Raw genomic sequence first — 25,763 nt, 5'->3', positions numbered from 1 at the left:
ACAGCAAATATAAACATTCTTGGAAGAGAATGGCAATTACCACCCTTGAAACTACTGAGATGGCTCAGGCATGGCCATATTGCCAATGGTCAAAATTTCATAGGAGCGAAGTTTTGTTGCCTTCTAGATCATTTACATTGGTCTTGGCTAAAAAGAGATACAGAAAGTTGTCTGAGTTGAGGTTGAGATTGCTAAGCTTGTATAACCTGCCCCAGGCACTGCTTTGAGATTCCCTTTAGAAGGCAGGGAAAAGAGGTTAAAATGAGGAGGGTGACTGTGATTAGGCAGCAATAGTGAACAACTTAGCTTTCTGTTATCATTCTTAATATTTGTAGGCAGAGGGATGATGACAGTGTCTTTTCCCATTGTGATAATTTAACCCCTGTTTGAGAAACAAGGATAAAAGTACAAAGATAATTTTCTGGAAAGCAGCCTGCTGTTTTTTTGTCCTGTATTGACACTAAATGCATTGCACGATTTAGAAATAGAGGACAGATATGTCTTCCTTGTAAAAATTCCCAAGGTCAATGATAATTATAGTTGAGCAATATACTGAATGCCTTCCTATTCCTCTTTAAAACTCACTATGACTTCACAAGTCAAACAGAAAGCTCAATAATTATGCCACAAATCTAATTAATATCAATCTGAATAATATAACCTACATAAAAACTCTTGTTACCTTAGAAAAAGAATATTTTGCCTGAGTTATCCAAACAAGTGCCTCAAATCTCTATTTTTTACTTCATACATATACTCTGCCTGGTGTTAAATGTACTGGGTACTTTATCTGGCAATCAACTTTAGCCATTACACTGGACAAACCTATAAATGTTGGAAGAGTGTTTGTCCCGGTTATAAAGGAACTGGAATAATGACCTCAGTGTCTGAAAATCCACGGTATCATATTCTCAAACAAACCACTGGCAATTTCTCAGACCCAAGCCTGAGTTTGTGATGTCCTATTTTGTGAAAGAAATATTCTTTCTTTTAATAATCACAGCATAATTTCCTTTTCAAATATTTGGGAGTATGATATCTCCAGATGAATGACTATTAGAAATTCATTAGAAATGACTATTAGAAATTCAACTGGGTTGCTTGAGCCCAGAAACAGTCAGAAGTGCTCACTGGGTGACCATGAACACCTGCCTACGGCCATGTCTTTTTTTTTTGGTATTAGTCATAGATACTTTAAAGAGCAAGAAGATACATTAAGTGGGAAGAATACCTGTGTTATCATCATTATCTCACTTTCCTGCCAGGCTAAGAAATGTACTTGAGCTATTTATAAAGTTTTACCTAAAATTTCATGAAACCTGGTTCTTGGATTTAATCTTTGGACTATGCATACAGTTAAGTGCTCTTTTATTACAGATCTAGTTTTTTAGATCAAGTTTTTATCTTGACCTCTAGATCCCTCAGAAATGGTGTTAGAGTCATTTTTCCCCTAGCAGGCTGAATGATAGATATAAACTATAAGACACAAAGAAAACAAAATTGTTTTCATTCTTTCTATAAGTTTTTATTGTTTCCCTAGAACTAGAAAAGTGGACAAGTTTCTTTTTCTTTTGACTACTATTTCTGGAACCTAAATTTGATTTCTTTATTGCAGACTGATGAGATTCAAAGTGAAGATAGCACTGGTATCCAATCCTCAATAAGTGTCAAAACTGTTAGAATTGAGCTGCCTTGTGATCATTAAAAAATAATCATATAAAGTCAGAATTGTGCAGCTCAATCCACATGGCTGTCACAGCAATAATCTTTAATTCATTATTTCACAACAGGAACTGAGTAAGTTTTATTATACTTGGGCCATAAAGCTGATTACTTCACTCAGCACTGAAATGAGTTCTGAACATCTAAGAGCACAAGGTTCTTTATCTAAACTCACAGTCCCCAAACAGCAGCAGCAGGAACAACCTAGTTACAATCTACAATAGATTTTTAAACCAAGAAAAGGAAATCTAAAGTGAGACTGGACAAGGAAACTAGGAAGGAGTTGCAGTGAGTCTTCCAGTTAAATATGGGGGACCAGTTACCACTTGAAATCAGTAAGACAATTTTTCCTTAGGATAAAGATGTCTCCAACATTCCTTTAATTTATATATTTTTTAAGAATAAGAGAAGACAAAATTCCGTTAACTGGCCAAACAGCAAAAACAAATAAAAAGGATCCCAACCACCAAGGCTTAGTCATTTTATCTTTGATATTATCTAAGACAGTATAGCTAAGAAATGTCTATATTGGCATATTGGAGAACAAACAAGTAGAGAAATATATAACAAATTTTTTAGGAAAGCTTACAAGGTGTCACTTTTCTTGTGGAGGTTCAGTGTGTGTACATGAGTCACACTGCCAGATTAAGAGAGCAAATCAATGCTTAAAAATAACGAGAAATACAGGGTTGTGATTAATGTAATCAATACAGACAACCAAAACCAGAAATGGATACCTGGTAATTATCCAGTTAATCAGATTAGTATTTCAAGGCATGAAAGAATCCATGCTATGATTTAGGGGATCTTTTGCTTGTCTGTGTTAATCAACTTAACCAGGTAACTGTCATGTTTCCAACTTAGTTTATGATTTGTAGACAAAGCTAGGCATGCCCAAACACTTATGCAGAGGAAATGGTTGGGTGTGGAAAAAAGAATATGTGCAATGAGTATGTATCTGAGTATCTTGATGGGCTGTCATTTATAATATAAATGTGAGAGCTTCAAATAAAAAAGGAAGAGAGACCTCTGGAAAGACAAAAAAATGCCAGTGCACATCCTTGAAATTTCTGTGACTTGATCCAGGGTACAAAATGTGCTTTAAGAAAATAGTCCATCAGCAGTTCACCTGTCTTTTCAAAATATCTCTCATACTAAGCTGAAATGACAGTTTAAATAATGATCTTTCTGACAGTGATACGGCCGAAACTTCCACTTGGCTTCTTAGTTTCCAGGGACAAGTTTTTTCCAACAAGTACTTTATTGTATAATTGAAAGATATGATGATGTACTTTAACCTGTGGTTAAATAATCACAAATCATAGCTCCTCTACAATTGACCCACTGGAGGCACTGAAATAATGACGTGGCATTTCCGTTCCAGCCTTTGAACAGTGGGACTACTGGGTTCTTCCATGTGTGTAACAATAGACTTTGTACTCAGTTGCTAAGATTATAACTATAATGTTGGAAGCCCAGAGAAGAAAATGACAATACTTCACGTTGTAACAAAGTTGAGCTACATCCAAATCAAGTAAGTCAACAGATACCATGATGTAAATCAGAAAGACTACACAAGTCACCCAAAGAGGCAGGCATTCTCCCAATACTTTCAGCTAGAAGACAGGAGAAAACAGAAATGTGAACATAGACTCTGTTTCAAATCCCAGCTCCACCACTTGCCAGTTGTGTGATCATAGGCAAGCTTCTTAAAGTCTCTTAATTTGGGTTCCTCATCTATCTCAAGAGGATGTAAAGCAGCCCCTGCTTCTCAGGCCTGCTAAGAGGATAATAGAGACAATTCATGTAATGCCTCTAGTCATATTTGCCTGGCACACAGTAGGTGCTCAGGACATTAGCAAAAACTTTCTCAAGGTGGAGTTCATTTGAGTTCCATATAATCTTGTTTGATTGAGTGCTCACACAATCGCTGCCCAAGAGAAACTTATTCTGTATGTGTAGAGCCAAGAAATAGAGCGGAAGGTTACCATGCATTGTGATAAATGCTTTGACAGAAATAAGCACAAAGGCTAGCTAGAGGTTTGGGAGAATGTTGGGAAGGCTTCATGGAAAACTCAGTGCAAGGCACGGTTCTGGGTGTTTTGGGGAGGGAAGGAGTGGAAAGGCACGGAAGTGAAGAGGAAGGACTGGAATAGAAAGAAGAATGGGGATTTTCTCCAACCAAAACCATAATCCAGTGATGAACACAAATGATCACAGAGAAAGTGATAAAGGTCATGAATGAGCTACAAAGTGCCACGAGTGTTCTAAAGAGTGATGGTTATTTCCAGCTGGCTGGAAGGGTGTAAACTTTATGAAAGAAAGGACCTGTGAGCAAAATCTGAAACATGGTAGGTATTTTGACAAGTGGGGAAGGAAGAGAAAGCATTCTTGAAGACAGAGAGATTCATATTTGGTTTCAGGAAAACTGACAGCACAAGATTCCTTCCTGTGAGTCTCATTTTAGTACTTTATGTAAAAATGTGCATTGTGATTAGCAACATAGATGTCTGAAATTTCTATTTTAAAGTGTTTGTTTTCAACTTTATGTTGAATCTAGAAATTTTTGTTTTTAAAGGTGTGCAGATTTATAACTATAATGTTCCCTTTCTTTTTTTCTGCTTGGGTTCCCAAACTGAGTTCTCATCTTTACTAATGCATTTTTATATATGGCAACACAATATCTGTAATTTTCATAGACCCACATGTATAATGCCTGATAATTCACTGATTTCAATGGCTTCTCAATTCCAAATATACTAAGATCATTTTAATAGACTAGAATCAAACCAAAAACAATGCATACTTATAGACTTTAAAAAATAAATTTGTAAATGGCTATTATAAAGTATTTATTCATTATTTAGTACTTCAAATGTATTCTCTATACCACAGTTTAAAAATAATCTCTAAACACTTTTTTAAAAAATAAACTCTACCTTGGACTTGCTGTGCCCTTTCAAAAGTTTCAACTCTATTCTTTAGCCAGATATTGAATTCTTATAAAAAGTAAAAATGTTACTAATCTAAGTTAGATCACTTTATTCTCATAATTCATCTTCTTTCCTGAATTTATCCAACCATTCTGTGATGACTCTATCTTTGTAACCTTTCCTAATTTGATAAGGAATGTACTCTTCAATAATGCCTTTCATTAATATGCAAGTATTTGATTCTACTATAAATATTTTCACCAAATATAGGAAAAATTAATTGACTATAAAATATAAAAAAATTTGGAGCATTGGTTTACACTGGGGCATTTGGAAGTGTTTAATGTACAATCTCTGTTTAACAAGCTTTTGAAAAAATTTTATTTACCATAAAAGTAGTGACAGCATGATTGTCTCAAAATAATACCTACTGAAGGAAAAAAAAATACAAAGTTGGAGAAAAAAGATTTAAAATCCTCCAAATCTTTTTACCTTCCCATGGATTAGATGAAGAAGCATAGGTCTTTGCAGAGCTTCCAAGTTTTCCTTTCCTATGATTTTAGGTGGATTTTTTCCTTTGAAGATGCTCTTCTCTCCTCTCTGTTGATTCACATTTTCAACATTTACATCCTTTATCTGGAGTCAAAGAAAGAAATCGGTCAAAAAAAACCTTCCAGTATCTGTCCCCACAATCTCTTAGAAAATAAAATGGTTAAGGAATAGACACAATTGGCTATAATTTTTTCAATTCATGATTTATAGGATCTTGCCACTCACTTTAAAAGAATAGAGAAGGTATTCAAAAATTAGATTTTTTAAATTAAGCAAAAGTACCAACGTTTAAAGGACTCTGTGACTTCAGGCTTACAGTAACTGTGACCTAAAATAAACTCTTTTACGTTCAATTGTCATGCTTCATTTGTTTTGTATGGTTGATGTTGGCATGATTACCTTCTGTACCACTTGTTGGCCCCATTCCATCTCACCGATATATGTAAAAATAGATAAACAGTCTAATTACTGTATAAGAAGGGGTGTGGTAGTTTCTTGTAGAATAATTTACTGTTCTACTGAGAAATGGCTAAGAAAGGTGAACGATGATATTTTGATTCAATTTGCAAAATGCAACAGTTATTAGAGACATTCAAAGAAGCAAAGACCACGTGGTAAATGTATTGCAATGATGCCTCACTATAAAGGACATTAGCAACTACTTATTCCAAGTACTGAATCCTGCATGCCTGTTTCACATTAACATACAGAAGAATAACCGACTTAAGTAAAGAAATCAATTGCCTCTAGGTTCTTGAGAAGCAAATATGGAATCACCAAACATTAAAATTATGAAAGGTCCCATAGACCATATAATTTGGCCTCCCTTCTCAACACACCAGTCTAAACCATTGTGAGTGACCCAACGCTGTCATGCAGAGGAGTACCTACTTCCTTTCTCAGGAAGAAGACAATACTTCCTCACTAGTAATTCTACCTGTTGTATCAAGGAACTCAGACACTTCCCAATTTATCTCATCTTGCAGTTAGAGTGGCCCAGTTGTTTTTCATGTGATATGGATTCTAGACCCCCTCACTCCCAAAACATTTAAAATGGATTTTGGTTTAATGCCTCTAGTAGGGACATTATCTATATGACCTATAGAATTGGACACCATACTCCAGCTTGTCACCAGCATATACCTTCTATTGCCTGCTTCAACAATTTGGAAATATGAGCTCACTTTGGATCAGCAAAAATGTCAAACATGGAGAACTGCTTGTTTTAGTGATAGATAAACTAAATGGATATATAACTAAGAAGACAAAACAAGTGCTATGAAGTGGCACTATTCTCAAAGACTTTGCTGACACTTAATCTTTGCATTTTTTATGGTAAAAAAAAATGCCCACCGTAATTTGAATCAGTTGGTCATCATCACCATCAGGATTTCTCCACAGTAAGACAACATCCACACTGGAGGAAATTCGATAGCCCACACTGTCTTGTAGTTTCTCCTTGCTCCGATCAAGAAAAACTTCAGTGGAGTATGTGAGCTTATACAGACGGTCATTATTTAATGAGAGACCAGTCGTGTGACCTGCATAAACATAGTGACAAGTTTTCATTGCAAGGCATCTGCCAGGCCAGGGAATGTGCTGTCTTGCTATCAGTGTGCTTTTCTTTCTCTCTCTCTCTCTCTCTTTTTTTAACCACTGTGGGACTCAGAAGGAGCTTAGTGAATATTTACAGAGTGAAAGATGCTTCTACTTCTCTGCCTGCTGAAATCATTGGCTTGAAAAACATAAATAAAGTAAGAAATATGCTCCCATTTCAGAAAACCTTAGTGTATATTTCCTAATCAATTGTCAGATTATGTAAATATTGCCCCAGCTGAGTCATAGGATGTTTTTAAAGAAATCTCATTGTATAATTTTTAATTATGTGACATGATTTCAAGCAATGGTTCCTAGAAATTCCTTTATAAATTTAATAAGAACCATATGCAATTAACATATTATTTGAATGCAAACAGATCAATACTAAAGTAATTTTAGAGGTTAGAAGACAGTTATTTAATCTGGATTTTTTGATATTTAAGAAATATCCTTCCAGTGTAATTTACTCTATTAATTTAATCAGCAAATTTTTAGTACCAAGGTACATCTCAGAGCTATACAAATGTACATTTAAATTAGCCATGCTTAAGCAAAATAAAAAAACTTACATAAAAATAAAAACTTACATAATTAAAAACTACATAAAAACTTAGTACTGGCAAGGCAAGCACAGATTTGGCAAGGGCAATTTAGTATCAAACAGTTATCAAACAAGTTAGTACTAGGCACCAAGAAAATGGATATATGGACAATATCATACATGCTCCAATTCTGTTAAATTTATGGTTATATAAATTCTTTTTGTATACCTAAGGAGATAGTAAAAAAAAAAAGATCAGTTTTTCTTATTTCTCAGTGTTAGTGGGGTTGCATTGCCCAGTTAACTCAAATAGGGAACCATAATTTTTTTCCCCTGGAGAAATATACCTATGGGAAGAGGTGCAGGAAATGGGTTTCAGGGTCACTAGACCAGAAGTGATTCAGCTGAGAAAGGAGGTACAATTACTTTGAAATTGCCAAAATTTTTTTTAAAACCTCTGAAAAGTCTCTACTATCCATATAGTGACAATCTGTTCCACTGTCTCCAGCACCTGCTACAGTACTACTGCCCAAAGGAAGAACACTAATCAAATACATCATCTATATTTTATGTATATTAATTTTTAAAATCCTCACAAAAGTCTAATGAGGTAGGTACTATTCTTAGTCTCGTTTTATAGATGAAGAGACTGAGGGGCATAGAGATGATATAGTGTATCCAAAGTCACCCAGGTAATTAGTCATGGTGACATGATTTGAACCCAGGGTGACTATCTAAAGATGATGCTCTCACTTGTGCTGTACACCTTTAAAACTTTAGGCTGAATTATTTTCCATTCCTAGAACTTGAGCTAGGAATTCATTCATTAATTCAACAAGGATATACTGAGTACCTGCTGGGTAGAAAGTACTTTTTTAGGTCCTGGGGTTATGCCAGTTAACAAGCAGACAAAAATTCTACACTCATGGAGGCTACACTTAAATGAGGAGAGATGGGCAATCAATCAATCAATTGATCAATCAGTAAGTATACAGGCAAATTATGTCATATGTTAGAGGTGCTCATGAAGAAAACTGGAACAAGAAAGGGAACAGGGACATGGAGGGAAAGACAACTGTGAGAAGGTGATACTTTGGACAAAGGTTTTAGGCTAGTACATAGATATCTGTGAGAAGAGCACCTGTTCCCACCCCCCCACACCCCCTACTTCCCCTGATCCCCCTCACAGGGAGAATAGTGAGTGCAAAGTCCCTGAGGAAGGCTTATGCAGGTGTAATGGAGGAACAGCAGGGAGGCCAAAGAGGCAGTAATTGAGTAACTAAAAGACACAGCGGGAGGAAAGGAGGTGGCAGAGAGACCTGGAGAGTTTGACTCTGAGATGGAAAGCCATCAGAAATTTGGGGTAGTGAAGTTACATGATCTGACAAACCTAAGAAAGGGGTCACGGATTTGCACAGGAATCAAGAAGAAACAGGAGAAAAAATGCAGGAGTGGGTATCCAAATGTGTATACACAGAAACAAACTGTGTCCAAGCACTGAGTCAGCAGAACCTGAGGTGTGAGTTATAGAAGGCAGAGAAAATCAGAAAAAAACCTTGAAGGAGATGAAATCTGGAACTCTCTTCGGTCTTCCCTATCTTCACCTCTTCTGCTTTTTAACTGGGGACTCTGCAGCAGTTTCAAACACTGGCTTTCTGACCAGGAAAGATATTTTGTCCAGAAAGTCTTTTTTTTATGACACATGTTTAAATTCCACATAGGGCATAAAGGAAACATACGCTGTCTTATCTAATCCTCACAACAATTCTGAAAGGTAAGCATTATATGGCTGCTGATAGAAACTGACTCCAACTTCAACCCAACATGGAAACCATATTACAGAATTTTATGCTTAAATTTAATGAACAAGTTTTGTGGAGTACGTGAAAATGTCTTCTGATTAAAATAACTATGAAAAATTCATGGGAAGATAGTTTTTCTTAAACTCCAAAACTTTCCAAACTGTGTCCTTTTCATTTTATTTATTTATTTTTACTTTTATTTTACTGATCAAAAGACTATGAACAAGGACAAATAATAGACTAATTCTTGACCATGACTTGGAAGTGATAAAGCACAGGAAAGAATGGGCTTTGTTCGCCCAAATAAAGTCTAAAATGGATCAACTAAGTGGATTGTGCTACACCGTGCTCTCTGTTATCCTTTTCTCTTGGATAAGTATTTCTCTGTTTATATTATTCAGAGATCTGGCAACAGTAGGCTCTGGGATATATTCCTTTTATACTGTTACTTTAATTTCTTTTTTTAGGGTATTTATTTCTCTTCAGAGTATGCATAATGGTTTTTTTTTGGAAATTGATGCTAGAGAAAGCCAAAACAGAAGTTAGTTTTAGCCAGAAAAGGAGTACCTCTTTAATTTGCTCCTTTAAGTGCATTTAGAACTTTAAAAGCAACAAAACTCTTATTTTTGAACCTTTTAAGGAGGGATCGCCGGAGCCCAGCAGGTCAAGGCTGCAGTGGCCAGGAGCGGCCACTGCACTCCAGTCTGGGCGACAGAGTGAGACTCCAACTCAAAACAAACAAACAAGCAAACAAACAAAAAGAAATATCTTTAAATACTCATTTATCAAACTTATATGAGTACAAGAATACTGTTAACTCGTTTAAGCAAGAAGACAAAGCAGAGATAAATTAGTGGTGAGATTTGGAGAAATGTGCAATGGCAATAAGGTTGATAGATAATGGAGTTTAAGAATCCAACAGAAAACGGTAAGGTTAGAAGTGAAAAAGTAGGATGAAGGGTTAAAAAAAAAAAAAAAGGAAGATGATTAATGTAAATGAACTGAAAAGTTAAGGTAGGGCCAAAGACTGAAAGAAGGACCAGAAGTGAAGGAGTTGTTTAGGTTTAGAGGGGACAAAGTTAAACAGAACGTAAAAGTGCTATATAAGGAAAACTCAAAGAAGGCACTAAGAATAGACCTATTACAAAGCATAATTAAGAGAAATTAGAAAAGAGTCCTTAGTTCACATTCAGCAAATGTAATAGATCCTCTTCTATCCTAATCCTATCTTCCTCCATCATTTTCTTCACACTCCAACTTGTCCTCAGCATCCACCCAGATCTGAGAATTGATTACACTGCTGCATTGGTAATTTAAATCATTTCCCATTTAGGAAAATAAAAAGAAGAAAGTGCAGCTCTCTGCTGTGTTCATTTAATTTTACATAAACATGCTCTTGGAAGCTGAAGCAAATCTGACTGGTTTTCAATGTGAAAATAAAATATAAAAACTGTTCCTGGAGTTATTTCTAAACAGAACTTGTCTCTACTCCTATTGTAACAGAAAGGTATATGATAATCAATATTTACTAATTTTTTTGTGCGTTAACATTATGTGTAAGAATGCCATGTTTTCAAGGATTTGACATTTTCAGTGATCAAGAATTACTAAAAAAAGGGGGAATTATTCTATTTTGTAAATGGAAATACCAACACTTAAAACGGAATGCTGTAAATAGAATTATGTCATTTGTTTCCAAAACCTATTGATATATTAGAGCGATGCAAAAATAATAACAAAAGTGAAGTATTTCATGGCAAACGTTTGGGGTAGGGTTGGAGCTCTTATCAACGAGTTATGTCAAGGTAAACACTGAAGTCGCAAGCCTACCAGCAAGTATTCTCAGGGCAAATGGGAAAAGGGTTAAATTAGAGATGAGTTTTGAGATGATGCATGGGATCCCATAATGTGGAATGCCTTGATTTTAAAGAAGACTCTTCACAAGTAGTTTTCTAGTTAAATATAAATTGTCACAAGGGCAAATAAACTGTAATTAAATCATGGCAGTATAATACAAAAGGTTATCCCACCGAGGTAGAGAAGCTGTCAAACCCTGTACTTTTAATTTATGACAGTGTCATAAGCAACCGTACTGTGAAACTGAAGAACCTTTAACTTTGCAGCCATTTGCGTGCCCAGGCGCTTCCAAGACTTTGGAAGAGGATGAACTCTAGACATGTGTACACATACCATATCTTTACCTTTGCAAAAGTAAGTCATTTTTGTAATCTTTTCTCAAAGATGGCCCCTAAATTGCATAAGCTTTGGATTCTAAAATCAGCATTTACCACTAAGCTTGTATATGCAAACTGGCTATCTGTCATGTTCCAAATCACATTTTTCCTGTGTGCCATTATGTTTTAGTGTGCATAATTAAATCCTTTGTAAGTGCACTTGAAAACATCAAATTATCCAATTTTCTAGTTTATAGAATGGGGGGGAGGAAAAGCCCACAATAACTGCTACATTTCAACCATTTTAATCAAAATAATCATGGTTTTAGGTTTAATATTATGGTATTTAAGTTGCTCATATTTCAAATACTCAGTAGTTTATTTGACAGATGAAACAGTAAGCTGTGTATACAACAATTCTCAGATATGATTTATAAATCTTCACTTTTTTTCTCTTTAAAAAATTTCTTTCATCCAGTAAGAACTGCTTCTTTAAGTAGTTAACATTTTAGAAACTGGTGAAAATATTATCTTTAGTTCAAAAACCTGAAGTGTGATTAATTAATATAAATTATGCCCTCCATTAGTCGCTCGAATTATAAATATTGTCTTTTCCCTCATGTGGAAGTTTTCAACAGAAAATAACTTGAGGAAGACTTTATAATCAAAAGTTGCATTTATCCCAAACAGTTTTTAAAAGTTTATAAGTGAATTGTTTTAAATCAGTTACTTAGAGTACCTGCTTTTAAATTTGGTCCCTATCATGCTAAGTTGTATGTTAGATCAATTGGTCTTAATAGTGTGTCTTCATAAGAGACTCTAAAAATTGATCATTTTACACAAAGCTGTATTTAGAAATCCGAGGAGTTTATAAACCTGCTGATTTTTTAAAATTTTATTTTAATGCATTCACACGGTTTTCGAAACCATTCCTCACAAAATGTTTGTTATCTCTCCTGTCTTTTCTGAGGGTATTAATCCAAATGTGGTTTTTTTTTTTTTTTTAAGGAAAATCAATTTCATCATAAAATAGAAAGTGTAACTAGCACCACCATTTTTCCTAAGATAATAAGTCTTATTACTTAAATCTATACCTTGTAGTTTTATTTTCTTTAATTCATTGACTATAATAATTCTATCACTTTAGAAAAGCAATGGAATTACGTTTCATTCATAATTCCTTAGTAAATCAAATGCTTTTACATTGGGTCTAATTCTTCTTGATGTCACATTGCTAAGCAACTAGAAGGAAATTTAAGAACTGGGTTTTTTTTTTTAAAAAATATTCATTAACAATTCAAAAAAAGAACTGCATTCAGTGTGACCAACAGCAGAGGTAACAATAGCCGGCGTCTTTTTTCCCGTTTTAAAAATAGACCATGAATGATAAATTGAATCAAGAACACACTAGTCTGAGGGACTGAAACTAAAAGGACCCTCTGTTTTCTTAATGTATGTAGGAATTTGAATTTGGTTCTCATTTCAACCCAGTAACACTTTAACAAACGTTCCAAAGCAACATGGCTTTGAAGATGGTTTACTTTTTCACCACACACACACACACACACACACACACACACACACACACACACACACAATTTTTCCCCTAAAGACTGAAATAAAAGTCTAGCCAAATGTAACAACAACTTACCTTTAACAGAAGCTGAATATGAGGAAATAAAACAGAGAAAAAGCACAGCAAGAAGAATCATACTGATTCTTCTGCATCCAGTGCCCATCTGGGAGACACAGAGAAGTTGACTCTTTCAATGGCAGCCAGTGAGGGAGTGACCCTCCTCAGAACCTGCAACAATAATGTTTATCTTTGGGGAAAGGTCAGAATCCAAACTCCAAAATCAGAACCTAAGTTCACCAAAGGGTTCATTATTAATGATTAAACATAGGTGGGCTGCCGTTTTCAGTATCTCACCCTTTTAGTTTTTTTAAAACCAATAAGGAAAATAAAACAGTGTTCACTTTTAAGAGCTAAACCAAATTAATCTCTCTTCCTATAAAATGGAAAAGTGTAGAGACCCAGTCCAAGAACAAAAAGTGGTGGTGATACTTTTCTGCTCAATAATAATCATCATTAAGTTTACAACATTAACTGCCTATCTTCACATTTCAACATTTTATATGACAGTTGCTAAGGATTCTCCAAGTCAGCTAAGTCTAACTGAAGGTCTTATATGTTCATCTTTGAATTACACTATTTGCATGCTATTATTTTTAAAAGTCACTCTGGGGCAACTCCTTCAAGTCCCCTCTCACTGTGGGAGCTTTTCTGTTTTCTCAATAAATTCTACTTTCTCAAATAATAATAATAATAAATAGAAAGTCACTCTGAATTTTAAGACTCTTACAACTAAGTTGTACCATCACCAATGGCTTCAAAATACATAGTGTTAAAGTAGATAGAACTTTCATTCACGAAATATAGATGATTCTCCTTATGTGTGAAATTTTATGGGGTTGAACAAATCAGCTTTGTCTATCATTAACATATTAATAGGCCAATTGAGTATCTCATAGTAGACTTCTATGACAAGAAATACTTGTCTGAGTCCCCAAACTGGCTGATTGGAATCCTATGCTTTCTGAATTCCATTTCTAGGAAGAGATTCAGAAGGTGGATTCCAGCTCTGAGTACGTTTGCTACTGAATATTAATCAAGAAACTTCTCTAAGCCGGGCTCGGTGGCTCAACCTGTAATCCCGCGCCTTTGGGAGGCTGAGTTGTGAGTGGATTGCCTGAGCCCATGGGGTTGAGACCCGCCTGGGCAGCGAGACCTCATCTCTACAATAAATCAAAAAATCAGCCGGGCGTAGTAGCGCATGCCTGTAATTCCGGCTACTTGGAAGGCTGAGGCGGAAGGATCGCTGGAGCCCAGCAGTTCGAGGCTGCGGTGGCCGGGAGCGGCCACTGCACTCCAGTCTGGACGACAGAGTGAGACTCCAACTCAAAAAAAAAGAAAACAGAAAAAAGAAACTTCTCTAAATTAAAGCAATACTCCAGTATGGCTAAGGCCACGCTAACTGAACCAACCCTTGTTTCTGAAAACTCCCTCAAAGGAGGTCTGTTATGAACAGAAATTTACAAAATGAGGTGGCTTAGGAGGCACGTGGGGATGTTTTGACAAAGAAAGGGAAAAAGTGCTCATGAGAGGCTATTTGAATGTTCTTGAAAATACTTATGGTCCTGTGTCAGTATAAAATGAGTTCTTAAATCTACCTGGGCACTCTCAAAACTCTTCTCAAACCCTAGCCTTGAGCTTAAATCTTCTAGACAATCTAGGTAAAAGATGGTTGATTTGATAAGTCCATAAAATGAAATATAAAATTTAAAAATCAAGCTGGGCGCAATGGCTCACGCCTGTAATTCCAGCACTTTGGGAAGTCGAGGCCAAAGGATTGCTTCAGCCAGGAGTTCAAGACCAGCCTAGATAGCATGGTGAGACCTTGTCTCTACAAAAAAATCAACAAATTAGCTGGGTGTGGTGCGGTGTGCCTGTAGTCCCAACTACTCAGGAGGCTGAAGCAGAAGGATCGCCTAAGCCCAGGAGGTGGAGGCTGCTGTGAGCCATGATCATGCCACTGCATGCCAGCCTAGACAACCAAGTGAGATCCCCCAATTCAAAAAAAGAAAAAATTCAAAATCTCCAAGTTAAAGCACATTTCCTCTTAATTATATCTTTACATAAAGAACTAGACAAAGATTCTGCAGTCACAGAGAGATTACCTGCAAAGGAAGTTCCCTACTACTGGCTGTGTAGACCCAGGAGACTTAGAACCCCAGAAGTTGTGACCTGGAGACCTACACTCGCTCTCTGACACCAGCGCTGCCTCCACTCCGCTCAGCCAAGTACAGGGGACCGCCGCACACCACGCAGATAGCCCACACCACGCAGACAGCCCACAGTTACCCACGGGAAGACACCCAGGAGGTAGCTGGTCACCCAAACCGCTGTCAATGCCCTCTATCGGAGGGATCAAGAAGCTTTCCTGCTTCTGGACCGGGCACCGTGGTACTGGGCGAAAGTAGAAACTTACAGAAGTCCTCTTCTGCAAACTGCCCTTTAGGGCCTGATGTGGAAATTGCTCAGGCTGTCAGGGCTATGCAGGAGGCCAGTGAGACCTACCTGTTGGGCCTCTTTGAAGACACCAATGTGTTTGCCATCCATGCCAGGTGTGTCACCATTATGCCCAGAGACATGCAGCTGGCCTGCTGCAGGAATGGAGAGAGCTCCTTAAGAGTTCACCCTACTGGGAAAGGCTTCATTCTAAAGAAATGTTTGTCTCTCTTCCCTGTTATTGGTAGTTCTGAACATTACAAGTTGTTTAGTTGTGGTGTTTTTCCATGAGCTCCAAAGGTACCTAAGCATATGATTGGGAGAAAAGTTAGAGGACAGAAATCGGGCAGTCACTGCTTTTCTGTTTTCCTTTGCGTGCCAACTTTTAAATAAATTGGGGGAAGTAAAGCATCAGTGCCAAGTCCAGATGTCTCAGTGAACACGTTTCAGCAGTTCAACTTTATAAAAATTATAAATATAAATCTGTTCAATTTTTCTAGACAATGCTTGCATTTGGACTTTGTAAAACCAAATACACTTCTTATAGATGGCAAAAAAAAAAAAACCTGAAAAATGAAAATCATTTGTTTTCTTATCTTTTACTGAGATTAAAACTTCATTTGTTATCATAAATTTTGTTTACACACTTATTACTTATATGGCGAAAGTATTTAACAAAAATAAATTTTTGTTGGGAATATCACATTAAAGTTATAAATACTAAAAATAAATACAAAAATAAATTTTTGTTGGGAATATCACATTAAAGTTATAAATACTAAAAATTTGGGGGGTTAAGTAAAAAAGGCCATTCTCAGAAAAGTTGCTTTTGTTGAAAAAAGGGTAAGTTTTTATGAATAGTAGAGATTATGAATACAAGCTATGTGAAAGTGCTTTTTTTTTTGCTTTCCATTTGAATAGATTTCTATGGGTTCCCCAAATTTCTGTATTATATAATAGGGATATAAAACTATGATAATCACTTATATTTCACTTACACATTTATTTAAGGTCTAGTTTGCATCTTCTTCAATTCTATGATAACTGTCTTTTTACATTTTCATCTGAGGCTCCTGGTTACATGGATCTTAAATGTTTGTGGTTAGACTATGTGGTAAATAATACATGTCCCTTCGGGTAAAGTACTATTCGTTGTCAGGTAGTTACCAGAGTTCAACCAATAAAAGACTTATCACTATTACCTAATAAACTAAACTGTTTCATTTGAGCATTTGATTTTCACTAGAAAGTTCCTATGAATCACTGTATTAAGTTGTCATTTCAACATAGGATGTTCAAATAAGGCTGCTTCTGTTGGTTTTAAATAACATCATCCTTTTATACTTTGCTTATAACTTTTTCTTTTTACAAAGACATTTGAGAAAAGATATCTTGAGTTTGTTTCACAAGAGATGAAATAAGAATACCAAATCCTTTCATATTCAGTAAATTCTGTATACCAAAGATGCAATATTTTCCTCTGATACTCTGTTGAACAAACAAAATGAACTGCACAATATATGTGGGCAATAACTGCTAAAACACACGAGTTATTTCACATTACATGTGAAGCAGGGTGGAAGGACAGCACAGTATAAAAATAGCAACCACCATTCATAGAACCACCATTCATAGAACAATTACTATGCACAATATACTATGTTAAGCCCTTTGCACTTTTTATAGTATTACTATTTCCTCACAACAATCATCTTACATATTAGAAAAATGAAGCTCACATTAATTTAGTGAAGCAATTCAAGGAATCTAGAAAAATAAATCTTGAAGCCAAGTATTCTTCTTTGCTTACAAACTTTAGAGGTAGGAAGTGAGAAAAATAATTTATTTCTAATAGATGACATGAAATTGTTAATTGGGACCATCTTCTAATAAGTCCATCACAATTTTGAATAGAAGGCAGTAGAGTACTTGATTTTTGTGAGTTAGACATTTCAGGCTGAATACACAGGGGAAAAATAGATCTGTGCTAGTCAGGTCAAAATGAAATAATACATTTTAAAACAATGCTATTGTAATGAAATTTCTTTAGTGATATATGTCACTGTGAAATATCTGCTATACTATTATTTTGCATTAGTAAATAAGGAGACTATGAAATAAAAATGGATGACAAATTCCAAAGTACACTTTGTGTTTCTGTTGAGTATCAGAGGTTGTTAGGAGTTAACTTATTTTCCTAGATTGGAAGATAAATGAACTTTACTCTACTAAATGTTGGAAGGAAATGTATTACCCTACAAGATAGAGACATAGTAAGTCAGGATGTATGACAGCTATGTGAAAAAAAAAAGGCTGTTTATAACATCAGAACACTTTGTTCTTAGAAAGAAGCATGACGTTGACAGGAAAAAAAATTTAGAAGTACATTTCAAGTTATCCTTAAATGGTCGTAATTGTTTAGCTGTATTTTCAACTCAGTGAGGGCATTTGCATTTTGAATGAATTTTGAAAAAAAATGTGTTGGTTGAAAATATTCTGGCCAGGCTCAGTCTATAATCCCAGCATTTTGGGAGGCCAAAGCGAGTGGATTGCCTGAGCCCGTGGGTTTGAGACCCACCCAGGTAACTTGGTGAGACCTCGTCTCTATAATAAATCAAAAAATTAGCTGGGCGTGGTAGCGCGCACCTGTAGTTCTGGCTACTTGGAAGGCTGAGGCGGAAAGATCGCTGGAGCCCAGCAGGTCGAGGCTGCAGTGGCCGGGAGCGTGCCACTGCACTCCAGTCTAGGTGACAGAGTGAGACTTCAACTCAACAACAACAAAAATATATATATTCTTAATGTGATGACATCTTTTCTATAAAGACAAAATTATAGAAGAATATATACATTATTTGTAAAGATTTTGTTTAAGAATTCTTCTGAATAAATAAAGGCTCATCAAATTCCTTAACAAAAGCAAACTTGAGACTTAAGTATGACATATTTGAAATCTAAGATCCCCAAAGAGGTCAGTTGTTTTTCCAAAAAAGTCCCTTTCCCTGAAGGGACACGTATTATACACCACATAAAAAAAAAGTCCCTTTCCCTGAAGGGACACGTATTATACACCACATAATCTAACCACAAACATTAAAGGTCTATGTCATTAATCAAACTCTATGGCATACACACACATTTGACAACAACCAAAAAATTATTTGCATAATATTAGTTACTCTAAGAGGATTCTATCTTTGGTCACACAAAACCAAGTTGCTCGTATTTAAAAAAGAACTGATGAAAGCTCTTTTAGTAGACTACCATAAAGACAACAAAATTTTAATTTTGATCAGAATAATTTTATTGGATTTTTTAAAAAGAGATTTCAGAGGCTAAAATAAAATAATATCCAGGTATAAATCCAACTATTTGTTAAAATTGTATACAATGTGACAAGTACATTTATTGACTGATTGTTAATATATAGGTATAAAAATATGAGTTTATTTGAAGTGGAACCAGAGGAAATTGTTTTAAGTGACCATCAAAATAAGAAAATATTAAAGAGAGGTCAAGCAATACAGAGGGTTAAGTGTGAGTTGAGCAAAGGCAATCAATGAGGAAATATTTGAAGAATTTCCTGTAACTCCTGAAAATCACTTAATAATTCTCTGTAGCTGCCATAACAAATTACCACAAAATTAGTGGCTTGAAACAATAAATGTATTGTCTTACAGCCCTAGAGCTCAGAAATCTAACACCAGTCTCACTGGATTAAAATCAAGGTGTTGGTAGGTTCATTCCTCCCTGGAAGCTCTAGAGATAAAATTCCTTTTCTGCCTTTCCCATGGTTTAGAAGCTGACTGCATTCCTTGGCTCCTTGTGATTATATTTGGCCCACCTAAATAATTCCAAATAATCTTTCTATTTTGAAGTCAGTTGATTAGCAACTTTTACATTATCTACAACCTTTTAAAATGTATTTAATTGTTTATAACAGCTTTAGATTTACAGAAAAATTGCTAAGATAGTAAAAAGTGTTCCTATACAGCCCACACTTGCTTACCCCATTGTTAATATCTAACTGTAGTATAGTAGATTTACTATAAGCAAACCAAATTGATATATTATTATTAATTAAAACAATTCATACTTTATTTGGTTACCTTTGTTTTTACCTAATCCTTTTTTCCTTGTTCCAAGATCTCATACATCATACTTTACATTTAGTCATCATGTATCCTTAGGCTCCTCTTGGTTGTGATAGTTTTAAGAAGTATTTGTTAGGTATTTTGTAAGATGCTCCACTATTGAAAGATTGTTGTTTTTTTTAAAATACAGGGTCTTGCTTTGTTTCCCAAGCTGGAGTGGGGTGACACGATGACAGCACAGTAACCTCGAACTCCTGTGTTCAAGCTATCTTTCCTCCTCAGCTTCCTGTGTGGCCGGGACTACAGACAGAATTTTGTAATGTTTTTATCATGATATTTTTCTCATTATAAGTTTGGAGGAGGAAGATCACAAAGGTAAAGTGCCATTTTCATCACATGACATCAGAGATATGTATTATCAATATAATTTATCATTAAGTATGTTGACCTTGATCGCCTGACTGTGCAGCATTGTCATTCACTATACAGTTATTCTTTTTACACTCTCTTTTCCATACTGGACTGTTTGGAAGAAAGTGCTATGAGCAACCCACACTCCTTCTTGTGAGTGAAGTATCTACACACATTATTTGAAATTCCTCCACATGAGGAATTTGTCTTCTTTCCAATTTATCTATTTATTTAAATATTTATATTAGTATGGACTCAACAATATTTATTTTATACTTTGTGTTATAATCTAATACTCATTTATTTGTTGCTACAATTGTTCCATGTTTAACCATTGGGAATTCCTTCAGGTGGCTGCTGTGTTCCTTTGACATACCCCACGAATGAATGTATTTTGTTTGGGTTCTGGTTTTGGTTTTGAGCATTTCCTTATTCTCTGGCACTCCCAACTCATCTTGTATATCTTTACCCCAAGCCTAGAATCTGTCATTTTTCCAAGGATCCATGGTTTCTGTAGTGGAGAATTGTACTAGAAACCAAGATTGGCTCTCCTAAGCAGCCCAAGATGCTGAAAGGAAAGAAGGTGGCCCCAGACCCTGCTGTCGTGAAGAAGCAGAAGGCGGTGAACTCTCTATTTGAGAAGCAGAAGGTGGTGAACTCTCTATTTGAGAAAAGGTCTAAGAACTTTGGCATAGGACAGGACATTCAGGCCAAAAAGGACCTCACTGGCTGTTTCAAATGGCCTCGCTACATGGGTTGCAGGGGCAAAGAGCTATCCTCTAAAGACAGCTGAAAGCGCCTCCTGCCATTAACCAGTTCACCCAGGTCTTGACTCCAGACTGATACCCAGCTGCTTAAGCTGGCCCACAAGTACAGACCAGAGACAAAGCAAGAGAAACAGCAGAGACAGCTGGCCCGGACTAACAAGAAAGCTACTGGCAAAGGGGACATCCCCAGAAAGAGATCACCTGTCCTTTGGGCAGGGGTCAACACTGTCACCACCTTGGTGGAGAATAAGAAGGCTCAGCTGGTGGTGATCGGGCATAACGTGGATCCCATTTAGCTGGTGGTCTTCCTGCCTGCCCTGTTTTGTAAAATGGAGGTGCCCTACTTCATTATCAAGGGGAAGGCAAGACTGGGACATCTAGTCCACAGGAAGACTTGCACCACCGTCGCCTTCACACAGGTTAACTCAGAAGACAAAGGAGCTTTGGCTAAGCTGTTGGAAGCTATCAGAACCAATTACAGCGACACATATTATGAGATCCACCGTCACTGGGAAGGAAACGGCCTGGGTCCAATATGTGTGGCTCACCTCACGAAGCTGGAGAAGGCAAAGGCTAAAGAACTTGCCACTAAGTTGGGCTAAATGTCCACCACTGAGTTTTCTGTGCATAAAAATAATAAAAATTCTTCTTCAAAAAACATAAACAAACAAGCAAGCAAACCAAGATCTGGGAACTATGTGTACCCATTTCTACAGCGTTGGGTCTTCCAATTCATGAATACATACTCTCTCAATTTAGACCTTCTTTGATCTTTTTGTTCAGTTTTGCAGCTTTCTCATATAGATTATGCACACATTTTGTTGAATCTACACCTATCTGATTTTTTGTTATTTTAAATTTCAAGTCCCAAATTTGCATTGTTGATATATAGGAAAGCAATGAACTTTTTTGTGTTAACCTCATATCCTGTGACCTTGCTATAATTATTTGCTAGTTTAGTGTAAGTTTTGTGTGTGTGTGTGTGTGTGTGTGTGTGGCTTTTTTTTTTTCTAGATAGAAAATCATGTCATCTGAGAAAAGTCCTATTTCTTTATTTCCCTCAAAAAATCTTATTGCACAGGTTTGAACAACCATTATAGTGTTGAATATTTATGTGTACTGTTTATACTTCTTATTCTGAGTTCTGTTACTCCTCTTCAAATCTTCATTTCTTGAGTCATATTATTTTGGTGGGTTTTTTTTTTTTTCATTTTCTATCGTTTTAAAGTTGCTTTTAATTTGTTTTGAAATATTGGGTTATAGTTTTCATCTGCTTTTCTCTGCTTTCATTTTCTCTTTTCTATTATAGCAACATGACCCTTTTCTGTGACATACTTTTAGGCTAAATACGTTATTCTGGACTTATTGGAGGAATGGATAAAATAGCTTTTCTAGCCTTGTGGTTCTAGAGTTTCCTTTTCTAATATTGTCATAAAATGACATATATATATATGTATGTATTTTCTACATCTGTCCTCTCTCTTCTCCCCCACTTTTATCTGGACCTGTTTTGTTTTGTTTTGTTGTCCCTGTCCTGTTCAAATCTGAATTCTATTTCCAGCAGTTTCTCCTTAGTGCTGAGCTATGTTCAAGAATGTTGCCTGTTTGTTGGTTTTGAGAGTTCATAGGTCTTACATCCCTCTAGCAACTCAGACCTTCCTGCTCATTTCTTTATACTCCCCTGTGCTTATAGTCTGCTGAAACCCCCGCCAGTTTTGCTGCTGACCTCTTATTGGCCTCCATTCTTTGTAGTCATCACTTGACAGTTTTGGTGCCTTCCCATTCTCAGGGCCTTCAGATGCTCTGTTGTCATTCCACCTTTTCCTCACACACAGATGCTAATGTTGATACTGTTCCTTCCTGTTCATATTTTGAGATTTTCAAGGATTCTTTCTCACTGATCATAGTTGTATTATGTTACAACTATGATCTAGAATTGTTGTTGTTGTTGTTTGGGCATCCTAGATGCTTTAATGTTTTTATGAGGAGATTCCGGAGGTTCAGACTCCACTGTCTCTCTAGTCATCTTCCTAGTCTTCAGTATTAATGTAGTACTTGAAGGGATACGGTATTTTAAAATATTTAAAACTTTTTCTGTATTTTGGAAGTCAATTAATATGCAGGTTGAAATTACTATATGAGAGGTTGATTTTTCCTTTTAGATACTTTTCCATTCATGTTTAAAAACTGGTTTATTTTTGGCTTTCTTTGCCTGAAATTAAAGTATTCACAAGTGCTACTCTAATTCCATACCTCCCCACTCCCAACTCACTGATGAGTATCCACAGACTTAGGCTTAAAATAATGGAATTTGTGATGACTGACCACTATTTTTAAATCAAACATATGGAGAAGTTCAAAATCATATCCATTACTATGTTTCTGTATCCTAAAATTCTATCTGTAGTCCTCTCTTTACTCTACAATCTACAGTCCAATTTAAGAAACCAGTTGCCAATTATCTGAATGTGGTCCACAGACATATTTTGTTTAGCCTGCTCAGTATTTAACAAACAAAGAAAATAGTTGCCAACACTTTAAAACCAGATTTCACAAATAAATTCAGAATTTTTGCTGTTCTCTAAAAATTTAGATCTGATGTCACTTGCCCCATATTCTCACTTGGAACTTGTACCCTTATTAAAGGGAATGAGGGGGTGCATTCTCAGGTTTGACACTTTCCTTCCAATATCTTCTCATGTGTTGCTTTCCAGACCTCATTGACATTACAGATTTAAACCCTAAACTAGCGTCTCTTTGAGGTCAACCTCTTATATTGGTTTAAACTATAAATATGTACTGATGATTTTTTTAATTGGAGTCTCACTGTTGCTCAGGCTGGAGTGCAGTGGCACGCTCATAGCCACCCCAGTACTGACCTGCTGGACTCAGCCTTCCAAGTAGCTGAAACTACAGGCGTGTGCTACCACACCCAGCTAATTTTTGATTTACTGTAGAGATGAGGTCTCTCTACAGTATTGGTTTTAAAGTTGCCCAGACTAGTTTCAAACCGGGGGGCTCAGTCAATCCACTAGCCTCGGCCTCCCAAAGTGCTGGAATTACAGGCTGAGCCACTGAGCCCAGGAGTGATGATTTTTAATCTGTTTATACCTGCAGACTACTTAGCATCCACATATGCAAAACCAAACTTACATTTTTCTCAAAACCTAATTTTCTTCCAGTATTCCCTAAATGGCCCAGTTAATGTTATCATATTCCTGCAGTTGTCCAAATTAGAAAAACCCTCAGGTTTATTCTTTCCTCCTCTTCCTCATCCTGCCCACAGCTTTTCAGTCACATACAAAACTATAACATGCTTAGGTCTTTGCTTTCACTATTCCCAATATTTTAAACTTCTTTCCCTTCCTGACACCTAGAAAACTCTTACTTGCTTTTCAAGGTGGAACAAAATTATTCAATTGTGAAATCATGTCCTCTGTCTCAAGGAGTACTTAGCTGCTTCTTTCAATGTACAGGGATCTCAAGTACATTACATATTCATTTACTGCTGGCTCTCTTATTCAACAAGGGATTTCTTAAGTACAGAGATCATGATTTAGTCATCTTTGTATCACTAATCCTAAGACAAAAAACATGGAACTCATTATATCTGTCAAATAAACAAACATATGAATTTTACAAACCAATCAAAAAATTGTTTCCTATCATATGATTTCACTTTCTTAAATTTTCTATGTTTCAATCTTTGGTTAAATTGACTTTTTTGCTGGTACTTTTTTGGTGCTTACTTTGGATTGATACTAAAATTATTTAAAATTTTGCACTAAACGACTACAAAGTTAAATGTCTATGTGAAAAGAAAATTTGTTGATTTTATTATTAAAATGTGAGGGTTTTTTTTTTTTAGTAACTTAAAAACTTTGTTTGAAAAGATGCTAGGTATTAACTCTGAAAAAAATGTATAATTATTTATAAAACAGATCCCATAGGGGCAACTGAACAGCTGATGAAAGATCTGGCACATCACTATGCCAGCCTGAATTTAATGACCTACATGTGAAGGGCTACATATCCAATTACTAATCCTCCCTCAGCTACTCTTTTCCCTGAAATGGAGGCAACTGAAAAACGATGCCCTACAAACAGATCAGAAATGGATCTAGACTTTTTTTGCCAATGCTCACTTAAAGATCTTTTAGATTTGGGATGAAGAAGAAACAGAGGGACCCACAACAGCATTACAGCTAACATAGTTTTTCAAGTAAAATTTGACGATTTAAAGCAAGAGTGATTTCAGTTTTGTGACTAAATTCTGAGAAACTCTCAAATTCGGAATTTAATTTTCTATTCACTGGAGCTTTTAAATATGTTCAAATATATCTTCAAGCATCATGAATAATTACCTCAGAATTCTTTCCTGTACTAAAAAAGGCAGTCTTCTATTCAAAATTTAAACTTCAAACTTATTTTCAAATCCTGCAATAATTACCTATTGGAAGTCCCCCCCCCCAAAAAAAATGTAAAAAACTAAATAGAAAACAACAATCTATGGGGATGTATTTCATTTCTTCCTCTGTTGACTTGGTCTGTATATAGCAAAAAGATTATATAAAGACAAGTATTATAGACAATAAAATGTCATCTGACGTCTTGCAAAATAGCATAGGAAAAATAGCTCAAGGAATAAATGGAGAGTAAAGCGATGGCTGTTCTATTTAAGCCGTAAAAAGGGGCTGGACATTCTAAATTTAAATGCATTTTACTGCGAATCTGACTCCCTTTTAAAATTTAATTTCCCACTTGACTTATGTAAACATCATATGATATGGTAATTTTCGGTATAAATTAGAAATAATTTAGGCAAGAGATGCTTTCCTCTCATTTTTTACATAGGAAGACGAAGAGCCTTTTATTGTCCTTCATTTCGAATTTTTTTAAGAGTGGGACTATCTTAATTCCCCCCTCCCACCCTCACAAGAATGTATGAATGAATATATGCCTGCAGATACACATTTACTTCTTGAAGGGAAAAAACAGACATCATCGTAACGACCTCCCACCTCCAAAACACCAATTCCACACCCCGCCCCTTATAGGCCCCGCCTCTTTCTTCCACTGCGGGTCTGAAGTCGGCGCGATTC

General features: G+C 35.9%; 1 protein-coding gene and 1 pseudogene across 1 annotated transcript in view; one reads left to right on the top strand and one right to left on the bottom strand.

Annotated features, from left to right (window-relative positions):
• MTTP (microsomal triglyceride transfer protein) overlaps positions 1-25,750 on the bottom strand; it is a 69,658-nt gene extending 43,908 nt beyond the window's left edge. Inside the window, exons 1-4 of the mRNA XM_008052451.2 lie at positions 25,598-25,750; positions 12,975-13,127; positions 6,561-6,748; positions 5,148-5,291 (exon numbers count right to left, since the gene is read on the bottom strand). Of these exons, the coding sequence (XP_008050642.1) occupies positions 5,148-5,291; positions 6,561-6,748; positions 12,975-13,062 (420 nt within the window). The 5' untranslated portion in view covers positions 13,063-13,127; positions 25,598-25,750. The remainder of the gene's footprint in view (positions 1-5,147; positions 5,292-6,560; positions 6,749-12,974; positions 13,128-25,597) is intronic.
• Positions 20,460-21,263, top strand: LOC103254323 (annotated as a pseudogene).
• Positions 25,751-25,763: the final 13 nt, after the last annotated feature.

This window comes from Carlito syrichta, unplaced genomic scaffold (assembly GCF_000164805.1).
Source record: "Carlito syrichta isolate Samal-C Ts95f unplaced genomic scaffold, Tarsius_syrichta-2.0.1 Scaffold274468, whole genome shotgun sequence".
Classification (NCBI taxonomy): Eukaryota; Metazoa; Chordata; class Mammalia; order Primates; family Tarsiidae; genus Carlito; species Carlito syrichta.
Note: the sequence above shows the minus strand (reverse complement) of the source record. Positions and strands in the feature narration are given on the sequence as shown.